The 12110-nt window shown below is 37.9% G+C and overlaps 1 protein-coding gene across 19 annotated transcripts in view; it reads right to left on the bottom strand.

The window, feature by feature from the left end:
* rap1gapa (RAP1 GTPase activating protein a) overlaps positions 1-12110 on the bottom strand; it is a 98847-nt gene that overhangs the window by 39953 nt on the left and 46784 nt on the right. For 12 of the 19 annotated variants that reach the window (XM_079587617.1, XM_079587621.1, XM_079587611.1 and 9 more), the window contains one exon: positions 2190-2283. Coding sequence is in view for 8 of the 19 variants with exons in the window: in XM_079587626.1 (XP_079443752.1) it covers positions 2190-2283 (94 nt within the window). In the remaining 11 variants the exon portion in view is untranslated. Of the gene's footprint in view, positions 1-2189; positions 2284-6403; positions 6634-12110 lie in introns of those variants that run through there. The other 7 variants (XM_079587615.1, XM_079587619.1, XM_079587622.1 and 4 more) reach the window with 3 other exon arrangements.

The raw sequence follows: 12110 nt of genomic DNA on the forward strand, positions 1-12110 counted from the left end.
CACACTCTTTTATTTTTACAGAAAAAAGAAAGTCATACAGGTTTGGAATGATGGGGATGAGACAGAATGTTACTATAAACACAACCAAGAAAATATAAACGTATAAAGAGCAATAAAATTGTCTCGAAAATATGGAATGATGCTTCTTTTCCACATTATTTTCCATTTAAAATAATGGACTCAAAAATTCAAATGATTTTTGTTTTAATTTAATTGACTAACAAAAAAATTTACTAGACATGATCTCCAAAGACTCTTTTCTTTTTCCATGAATTTCTTTCTCCCATTTCATTCACGTGAGATTACCCTCTGTGTTATAAGCTATGCTGCAGAATTGTGGATGCAGTTATAGCACTCTGACATCACCCAAACTTTATCCTCTTAATCACAAGCTGAGCTCACCGAGTTTAAAAGCCCTAAAATCTCCTACACACACACCGAGATCACTCAAACTACTTACCCACACTACACACAATACACAAAGGATCTTATTCTTTAACCCTGCGCTTTGACAAGCTGACCCTCATATCTAACTTTGTCGGACACAATCGCCAACATCGACAAACAATTCCAAACTATACATGGCTCAACAATGAAACTAATAACATTTGACTTAAAGAAGGGTTTAAAGGACCCTTGTATTATTTCTCTCAGGACCCTGTTTCGAGTGAAAGGCGATTTGTGGATCAGCAGATATAAAAAAGCAATACATTTGATTTGTGCAGTAGCTCAGTATGAAAATAAAAAAAACTCTTTTCTTATTAAAAAATAGATTTTAGCTTTCCATCAGCTTAAGTTCATCCATGCAGTTGAAATTCATGCATGAGTCACAAGTTTGGCTGCGTAAGTCATTAGCACAAGCACTGAAGCTTCAACACTTGAAGGTGTATTTTAGAAGCTGATTACATGCTCTATCTGTGTATGAAAAAACATTTGATGAACTGATTGTAGTGATGCACCTCAGAAAAGGCATTTGGATATAAAAAGTGAAATGGTTAGTTCACTCAAAACTAAAAATTACATCATCTTTTACTCGCCCTCATGACATCCAATCCTGAATGAATTTGTTTCTTTCATAGAACAAAGGTGATTTTTTTTTTTTTACAAATATCCAGCCCATTTTCAGTATGATTAGAAAGTGAATGAGAACTGTGGCTATCAACCTCCAAGATGGCAGAAAAAGCATAATTAAAGCATCACAAATTCATATGATTCTTGCATCCATGTGTTCTGGAGTAATAAGAAAGCATTGAGAGAGAAACAAAACCGAAGTCATTTTTCATTGGAAACATAGGTCTCTTTGCTTCATGAAAGTTAATGAGAGAAGTAATTTAAGGAATCAATCTTTTGAGTCAGATCTTTGCAATGAATCAATTGATCTTGTTCACAAAACCAGCCAGAATGATTCACAGATTTCACACTCACTTATTCGATCCGGTCACTTCGACTTCAATCAGTCAGTTTCGCACACAAAGCTATTGGATGGGTTCAAAATACTTGGAATATTGCCATTTAGACGACTTAATAATAATTTTACAGTGTTTTGTGTGTGTGTGTGTGTGTGTGTGTGTGTGTGTGTGTGTGTGTGTGTGTGTGTGTGTGTGTGTGTTTGTGTGAAAGTTTTGAAGCTGGAAAGCTCCCTGATCATTGTAACCACTTGGAAAAGAGTAAATCTTTTAAAATTTCTCCTTTGATGTTTAATACCATTCAGGTTTGGAACAACATGAGACTGAGTAAATGATGATATATTTTTCATTTTGTTTGAACTGTTACTTAAAGGGTCACGTGAGCAGTTTTAGTTCACAAAGCTGAATCCTTGGAGAAGTCACTGACTAGCTGTCAACGGATAAATTACCTTTCCTAATCAATACTGACAGGCATTAGTTTGTCTCATGAAATAAGGGGTGTGACTGAGAAACTGGCCTGACATTTGTTAATTAATAGCATTTAATTACATCGCTCTCATTTAACTGCATGGCATGTCAATCATGTGTATTAATAACAAACAGAAAAGTCCGTAATCATCCCTCTAAACACTGGCCTCATGCAAATCAGTATTAGTTGTACACAGGCTCACAGTAATGGAGCAGATGGGTCAGAGGAGGTGAGACAGACTCAGCAAGCAGAAGTCAAGCATTGGCAGGACGGAAGGACTCTCAGCATGCAGGCAGGCAGGAGCTTTGTGATACCTTGAGGAACGCAGGGCCGGTGTGGGGCAGTGATGGCTGGAACAGTGAAGGATCTAGTGTGTTAGAGATGCAAGGCTCTCCTCCATCCTGTTTCCTGTAATGAGAGAGACAGTTCAATTCAGTTCTGTTTAGCAGTACACATGTGCACATACACAAATTACACCACAAAATAACACTACACCAGTGGTTCTCAGCCTTCTGAAAGGGTCACAGCAGGGAAAACAATGTGAAATGCAAATAGTTTAGGCCTGTCAGTCGATGATTAATTGCCTTAATTTTCACCTTGTTTTTTTTATAACTAAAACACATTAAATTAATAAAAAAAGCTTATTGCCTAATTGCCTAGGTTTTTTTAAAGCCTAAAAAAGCTTAATGACTTTATAAAGGGAAGAAAATGGTCCCATATACCCAAATGCACCTGTCACTAGATAATATAATATAATATAATATAATATAATATAATATAATATAATATAATATAATATAATATAATATAATATAATATAATATAATATAATATATTGTGGCTGAAATGAAAGGCTGTGTTGTCCAATCAATTATTATAGTTATTTAGCACAAATTAATCTGTCAGTAGCAAATCTAGCCAACACAATTTAATAATATAATCGTGACATGAGAATATTGTTACACCCCTATATAATATAATATGTTTGTACTGTGTTGTTACCACTTGATGTCCAGTGTGGGACCTGAAGCAAAATCACTTGAGAATAACTGCTCTAAATGGCCAAAGGCCATGGGGTCACAGCAGAGGAAGCTTTAGCATTGCAATAGCCTGAATAATGACAGTTGTATTACCCCCCCCCCACTCCCCCACCCCCCCACCCCACATAGCCGTACGGTCAGCACCTCTGTGCAAGCTTCTGCATTTAGATTAGCAGGTTTCGCTGTCAGTGCAAAGCTCCATGGAGTTGTAGAGGTGATGTGCAATATATGCGGGGGTTGGTATAATCAAATTTTTTTCAGACTCCTATTGTTTTGACATGAGGCCATGATTAGATTTCCCATTATACTTTAGTTGAGGAGAAACAGATTGTATTACAATGCAGGCTAAATACGGTTCAGGACGATGTACGTGACCTAAAGAATGGCCCTGAATGCTCCCTAATAAGACAGCTGGTGAATTTATTCTTTGCTAAATGTTTTCATAAAAATTTACCCTGACAGACAATCCACCAGAAAGTCCAACAAGATAACGCCCATTTCTGCAACGCATATCCTCCATGGTAATTCAGGAAATGGAAAACTATAAAAATCTTCAGTACAATTGAATGGAATTGTACGCTAACACATACTTGGTACAAGTAAGGGAATTATGCAAATCATGTAACTGAGCAAATGTGCCCATAAAATGAGTACTGAATGCAATCTGCATTCAGAATAAAATGTGCCAAGCAAATAGTGCTGTGCTTTGCGAATAAGGTAGCATCTGTGAGTCTGATCTGAACACAAACGAGGCGAGGCGTATTTATGCTGAAAATGTAAATAATTTCTATTTAACCCCCTGGGGGGTTAACCGTGCAGCAGTGTTTCTGTGCATTTAACATCTGGTAAAACGGTAGTGCAGCTCTTGACTGAAATTCATTCTCAGGACCTGTGTGGTGCTTGTACCACATTGCCTCAGGCAAAAATACTTATCTGAAGATCCATATCTGAGAAAATCCTTCTTTTTGACATCAAGGAAGGGTTGTAATAGTGTTAATAAAGTTAAGAACTATTTCAAATGTGCACCTCTGATATCTCTCTAGTTTGTAAGAGAAAGTCAAAAGGAGAGTCTGAGCTCTACGGCAGCAGCCTCCCCATTGCTTGCATATTCCATCCGCCATCCATCAAAACCAGACAGCTACTTTATAGGTAAATTCGATTTTTAAAATATGGCCACCGCAAACCATCATTTGAGGCTTGTTTTAAATTAACTTACAGATTGCACCATAACCCACTTATGGGAGTTTATGCGAACTTTGCCTTTAACTCATCCATATGTGTCTAGGTGGCGTGGATTTTTGCAGTGGATAATGGATGTGATGTAATGCAGAAGTGATCTGCAGTGCTGGAACACAGACCTTAAATGAACCACAGCTCAGCTCCAAAACAAATGATCAAACAAAATCTCTCCAAGCAGCCAACATCTTCACACAGCTCTGCTGTGTCATGCGGTTTTGTCCATTTGCTGATATGCTCTATTAGACCAATTTTCATTTACTTCCCATCCTTTAAATCAACTTCAGTGAATGGGTCTTGTAACTGCATTTCCCACTTTAGCTTTAAAATTGATTATTAAAGGCTCAATATGTGGTGGTGAATTGATATAATGTAGCGGTAACTACTGTACTGTTAAACTGACACATATAGGTTGGTTTATTACAGTAGAGAGTAATTAGAATTCCAGTGTACTAATTCTCTTCCTGCACAGGCAAGAAATCCCCACCGGACTGCTGAGGGAACGCTCTCGCTCTGCATTCACAACCGGGATCATTATTTCACTCCCTACAGCTGAGCAGCCCAGAAACCAATACCATGCACCAAACAGACAAAATCTTTGCTCAAGTCTGCAGGCATCACAGTGCTGTGAAACTACACTACTGGAGTACAGCCATTAAATTATACATAACATTATATCTATCGTTATTTAATGCTCAAACACAGCCCGTTTTGACATTAAAACATTTTTAAAAACATGATACGTCATGGAAAACAATTACTATTATATTAGTTTAATTCATTAAATTATTGTATTAATTCAATTATGATTTTCTTGATGCAGTTTAGTGTATAGTTTACTTCATAAAAATATAGCCAGATTTTCCAGTAAAACATCCCAATCTTTTTGTCAAAACAAATAAGTCATGATGTTTAAAGAATAGGGATGCACAAAATATGGGTACCATATCTGTTATCAGCTAATAGCACACATGCTTTAATTGATCGGTATCTAACTGATACACTTGTAAATATTGATTTTGAATATTCAATTGTGCAAGTCATTTTCCATATTTTCTCATTTAGATTACCTTTCCCACCATTAATGCTCACTTAAAGTTAATTTTTATAAACATTAAACATTTTACAGGTAAATGTAATCTATAAAATGTAATCGCAAATCTCAAAAAGAATATAATTTTTCTTACAGTACATTAAACTTTTGATGCTTTGTAGCATTTAAAAAAGTCACTTTAGAATGGAGTGTTTTTATTGTATTTAGATAAAACAGTATCACATTTTAATATAGACCTATCATGATCATTATTTTTTTTAATGATTCTTAATTAAGAATAATAATTTTATAAATTGATGGTTAATGGCATCATCCCAAATTTGAATAGTGGTGCATTACTACAGAAGTGCATCATGAACTAGCAGGCAGACAAACTGACAATACTCACCTCGCAATCTCTAATTTGTGATTAATTCACCAGCATCTGAGAGCATACTAACTATCCATTTGATGAAGACATGAAATATTTCTCCTCTCAGCTGCTAATATCTAAAAATGGAAACCAAACCTCTTTCTATCACCCCCACCCTCTCCCCCTGCCTTCCTCTCGGTTTGCTGAGCGAAGTTCGATTGAGAGTAAATCAGATATTAAAAGTCTGTCAATAAGAGGAATGCAGTTACATGTGAAATTACATAAACCATTAACTCCTGAGGTTCTGCTACCACACAGCGATGTTTCATTACCATCTCACCTCTGTCTTCAGCGAGTTTGCGTAACCACAGTAGATGCAGGATAAAACGAGGAGGAAGAACTAAAATGAAATATGAACTATGGTCTCAGATGTGACACTGGAGAAAACTACAAAGCACTAAAAGCTCACAAGCCAATTCCTGTCTTCCACGAGCAGCACTGAAGCTTGGAACATGACAAAAGATGTTGGTAGGTCACCCGTTAAGAAGTTAATTGTAAACGATGATCCGTGAACGAACAGTTACTGCTCGCAGATGCGCTCAATGCTGTCCCTCTACTGCGTAGAAAACCTCACAACATCTCTCTATATGAGTTAATGAAGGCTCTGGCAATCTGCTCGTCTCTAAAAGCATATTGTACATGACACCGTTTGAGAGCCGCACACCTGCCAACTGCTTTGGCCGTCCCGCCAATCTCCTAACCAGTGTGGCAAATGCCATAAATACCAAACCCCGTACAACTGTCATGCTTGATATTCCTGTACACAGATACAGTGCGATTACTCACTGCGTGGATGGATGTAGGATCTCCTCTCCCGTCTGGCAGCGGTGAGCTTCTCAAGTCAGCCACACACCTGCTAGAAGCATTGATCCTCCCACTATCACTTCATTTGCTGTCTGTATCGCTCTCTTGCTCATACTCTACTGCTCTTTTCCTCTCTTCTTTCTTTATGTGTCTCTCACCCTCCCCGTTCGCGCTCTTACGCACCCGTCCCCTCCCCCGCTCACTCACACACTGAGGGCTGTCCATCTGAGCTGTCTGATGGGGCTCCAATTTGCATTCATCGTGCTTTGCCTTAATTAAACACACACCTCCCCATCACATACTGTTGCTCAGGCAACGAATTCACTAGTTATGTCCTATATCTCATTTAAAAAAACTGTAATCCTACCTTAAAATGCTTTTTTAGACAAATTGCTCTTTGTTTGTTCCTGACATCCTCTCTTGAGCCTCCAGGGAGGTTTTATATATTCAAGAGCTTGTTTCTCTTTAGTTAAGGATCAATTCAAAGCTCTTAATGTAAAGGAAGTGGATTAGATGAATGAGTGGGAATCTATGGAGATAGTGTGGTAATTTTCTTACAAACACAATATGGGTATTTGCTAAAGGAAGTATTATCTTGAAACAGCGTCCCGGCTTGTCACACTAGAGGGGTGACAGCAAACATTGTCCATAGATGGAACAATTAAAGATGAATCATTTACCTTGTGTGCCATTTTAAACCTGTCTGACTTTAAGGAATAATAATAATGTATATTCATGTAAGGTCATTTATGAATCTAAGGCTATGGAATTATATATTTAATTCCAGTTTTGAGTATTGTTTGGAAAGAAGTCTCTTATGCTCATAATGAAAAATACAATAAAAAAACAACAGTAATATTGTGACATTATCATATAATATCTATATAATATATTAAAAGTGGTCTAAATGATTTCTGCACTGTATTTAAATTATGAGCTAGATCAACCAATTAAATGAAAAGATCCACCGTGAAAGGATGATTTGTCTATAATAAATCATATTTGACAAAAAAATAAGGATTTATTTAATATCGGACATGAATCCACAAAGGTCGATTTGAAGATACCATACAAGATGCTTGAATCCACAGAAGAAAGAAAGAACAACCTTCCAATTTGGAGGCAGAATACCCATTTTGGGTGAACTATTTATTTCAGATGCTTCTAAAAACACAACCAGTCAAATAAGCCAAGGTAAACATAGACAGCACCTTACTGCATCAGATGTCTGTAAAGCCAACACAAATGACAGCAAAATACTGCTGTCCACAGCATAACTCAAAGAGATAATGCAGGATTAGTGAGCATAATCTGCAGGACTTGGAAATCAGAAAAAACACACGGCTCATGTGCAAATCATTCAGAGAATAAAGAAGATCACGTTAAACTGAAAGGGTTGTTATTAGAATATGAAGATAGAAAATATGAAGATGGCATATTTATTATTAGAATGTTATTAGAATGTTGAAGATGACGGATAAAAAGACAACACGGCTTATGTCAAAATCAGTCCATCAAAAAAAGGAGGGAAAAAAACGATATATATATAACATTGTCATCTCACATGGAGTCTTTCAGAATGCCCAGAAGCTGTCATGCAGCTCATATCTGATCTCTTACTCTCCCTGATAACTTAAACCACTTCTAATGGAGGCCGTTGAGCCTTGCAGGTGTTGCAGCATCTCCATCTATCCTCTGAGAGGTGGAGAGCAGTACAAAAATGATGTTAAAACAGAGATCGGTTCGTGAGTTTAGACAACAGCCTCAGAGAAAAAGTTGTTTTTCTATCATAAAATAGATTCGGTTCCTGTCTCCATATCTGTCTTTAGGGAGACAAAGACAAAACAACAAAAGCAAAATGACTCAGACTAAAAATATATTTGGCATATAAAAATTGTAAACTGAATCGCACAGGCCACAAGATCTCAAACCGATACTTGGATTTGTGTAGGTGAGCTTTTATGCTTTTGAATGAAGTGGCGATCTCTGACAGCAGCATTAGTAATACATTGTGCCGTTCTGACTAATAAAGGCTTACTAAAGACTCTTCCTCAAGGAGTGCATGCCTCCATACTCCAAGAATATTAATCTATTCAAATGATCATCCAAAATGTCTTAGAATATATGAATAATAATGTGACAACCCAAACTTAAGCACAGGGGGGAAAAATCTCCAAGGAGTTCACTCTATTCCACTCTTTCATTCATTTGACATTCAAAAACCTGCACTGTTACTTTGCCGTACATTTATTGATTATAGACATACAAAGTTCTGTCATGAAACTCTAGATGGCGCTGACTGATAGGTCCTTAACTCAATCTGTTTGCAATCACATCATTCTCTATACTATAGGGCATAGGTAGCTGATTGGTTCCTGCTGTATCAGTAGCCAATGAGCTCGCTGCTCAATCTTCAAATACTTCAGCGCTTTCAGAAACCCTCCACCTTCGCCAGCTCCACCTGTATAGATCTGCTACGGGTAATTCATGTATGCTATATTGTAGAGCAGCAGCAGGTCTTACTTGCTCACAGCAGAGTGTTGTGTATGTATTGACAGCAGCAATAACCAATAGCAGCAGCATAGCAGATCTATTCCACCAAGACCAAACATATCAACATTATATCCATAACCATGCCAAACACTCCGAGAGTTGTCATGAGATAAAAAAAATGTATTCCTTGCAAACGTAAAGATTTGAGTTTCTTTGATTAAACATTTTTGTTGCAAATTTTGCAGATTGTCAAGGTAAAGTTACTTATCTTTCTGAAATATTTTGTCAGTTTTTTTCGAAATGACAAGAACAAAACAAAACACAAAAAAAGCCCAGAACAAATATCACATAACCTCAGCCACAAAACTCATCTGCATGTATTTTAAGACGCATTCATGCTGCATAACCTCAGCAGACCCCCATTGCTCTCTCTCACTCCCTCCTCCCCAGTTCCCTTATGCATTTGTGAAGAAAACATTACTCAGATTAGCACTAGCTCCATCGGAGTAAAATTGAGTCATGTTCAAAACATTTACACAACAGGATCACAACTGCTGCCACTGACCTCATCTCATGTGGGTGGTGCGCTTTAAAAAAAAATCTCCACATCTCACCTCTGTACAATTTGCATGGATAAGTCCGATGATGGGCTTTCATTTTTAGCTGTAATATAATCATACTATCGCATCTCCCACTGTGGTCTAGTAATGTATGGTGATAGAGGGGCTGGATGACAAGTGTACCACATGACGCAGTGACATGTTTTCATCCTCTCAGGGGCAGAATGATGTAACTCGTGAAGGCCTGATGCTGTGTGATCAGGAAACGACCGCTATAAACACACAGGACTTGAAGGTCCCATTGACATGGAAACGCCCTTTGGGAAGACGACACATGTTTATATGGACTCCCATCCTCCAAGCGAGCAGGTGCAAGTCAGCGCATGCACTTCATTATCGGTGAACATTGATTTCCCTTAAAGTGACTAGTAGGCCTACATATCATCCTCCTGTTTGTTGTTAATCCCACCCTAAAGCTGCATGCAGACATCAATCAAATCTATTAAATTCCAATCTACTAGGGAACATCCACAGAAAGACAATCTTGGGATTTAAGGTCTTTCACCTTTTCCATTTGATCTCATCAATCTCCTGTACTGCTTTATGATAATTCACACAAATGGAGGCAAGATAGATTTTTTTCAAGTGGTTTTGCTTCAGGTCCGAGAAATTACATGGACATCAAGTGGAAAACGAAGTGGCAAAATTATATACATATTATATATAAAAAAGTATAAAAGTTCATCTGTTCATGTGACAGATTAATTTGCTCCAGAATACCATAGAGTTATGCATTTCCTAACTGCGCATAATTATATTGCATTCTTTGTCTTCCATTATGCATTGTATTCCCCGATGAACCACCATTTGACAACCAGCATGCACCATGACTCAGTGCTTCTCTTAGCCAGAGAGAGAGAGAGAGAGAGAGAGAGAGAGAGAGAGAGAGAGAGAGAGAGAGAGAGAGAGAGAGAGAGAGAGAGAGAGAGAGAGAGAGAGAGAGAGATGTTTCATGAACCCACGTATCCCAAACCACCATTTACAGATCCTTCTCTCGCTGGCGGAAGTGACCCACTACAGGAGGACACAGATGGGGAATGGATGTACATCACCTGCCTCCATCTGGCCCTGCAAAAACTCAAGCAGCAGCATCTGAAATTAACTCCTATTTCCCTCATGTTGACAGCAACTGTTTAAAAAACATTATGCAACTCATTCAGAGATTTAAATTCTGAATTTTGATTTTCTTTTATCCAAACTGTCTGGATTAAATCTGCTCTTATGTGGATCTATTAAAAAGAAAACCAGAAAAAGTATAAACATATCAGGGAACTGCAGACGGTTCCTGTAACAGCAGAAAATGTAAGAAAGGCCCCCAGAGGATGGCAGTAAGAAAGGCATCTGAATCTTACACTGGTTGCTGTTCTGATATTAAGCCTACTTACATTTGCATTCCTCAACCTGCCACGGCTAGAAGCATCCTGGGGATCTGAGCAGTTTTTCATGCTTGTTCAGTGAACCATAAACAATTATTACACATGCAGTCCTTAAGAAACTAACAGTTTACAGGCGGTAGACAATAAAGGCCATAGTGACAATAAATTTCAACACTAAAGTGACCTTTCTATTGAATCTGAAAAACACCAGAAAGATCCTTAAGGGCCCTGATCACTTGTGTGAACATGCCATATATAATATAATAAAATGATTGTACATTTTATATGCAATTTGGCATATTTATATTAATCATGACACTATCAGAATTTCACATTTATTTCCTCATCTTAGTGGTCTAAACATGACCACACAACTGCTCTTTCTGTGGGTACAGATAATGCCCTCCACTAGCTGCCTGCCTGCTGAGTCTGTAATGGGCCAGATGAGTGAACCTCCAGAAGTGAGCTTGGACTGAGCTTTGATGCGTGGCACATCAATCTGACATGCCTCTCATCTTCCCATGTCTCTGGCATCAGAATACCCCATGGTGCCTCTGGCCCTGAAGGTATTTTGATGGAATTAACCCAAATGGGCATCTTCAGTTTGAGGAGGAGGAACTTGTACATCACAGCATGCTCGGGTCTTATGAGTGCTGGTATCTACACAGATAAACTAGCTGCTTTACCCCAGGCCATCAACATTTCACATGACTTTATATATTTCTATAGAGATCTCAGTGTGAGCTGAAAACGCAAAAAAGAGTGGATATTTGTATAAATCTTCATCTTCTCTAGAAATTAACTGCTTTGCAAATTCTTTTTACAATCTTAAGGGATAATAGGAAACCGTATCTAGTGGAAGTAAGGCAAAAAGCTCTCTATTGGCGTCTTTGCCTGTACAAATGTTGAGTTTGGAGAAATGCTGACGGTGGGTCTTCGCTAATGCTCCCCATAAATTTAAATGACATCCCTTTTTTTCCAATTAAATAATTGTGACCCAAAATTGTGAGTCAATGTATCTTCTGCCTCAAACTGTGAAAATATTGCATTGCACAATCACATTTTTATGACATGCGTGAGCATTCATGTGTCCCGTTCTTTAACTGCGTAACTCTAAAGCTCCCTTGCTACTTAGAAAATCGTCAACTATGCCACAAAAGAAGGAGTGATGACTTATCTTCTCTTTGTTAAAGAACCTCT

This window comes from Phoxinus phoxinus, assembly GCF_949152265.1.
Source record: "Phoxinus phoxinus genome assembly, chromosome: 18".
In the NCBI taxonomy this organism is placed as follows: domain Eukaryota; kingdom Metazoa; phylum Chordata; class Actinopteri; order Cypriniformes; family Leuciscidae; genus Phoxinus; species Phoxinus phoxinus.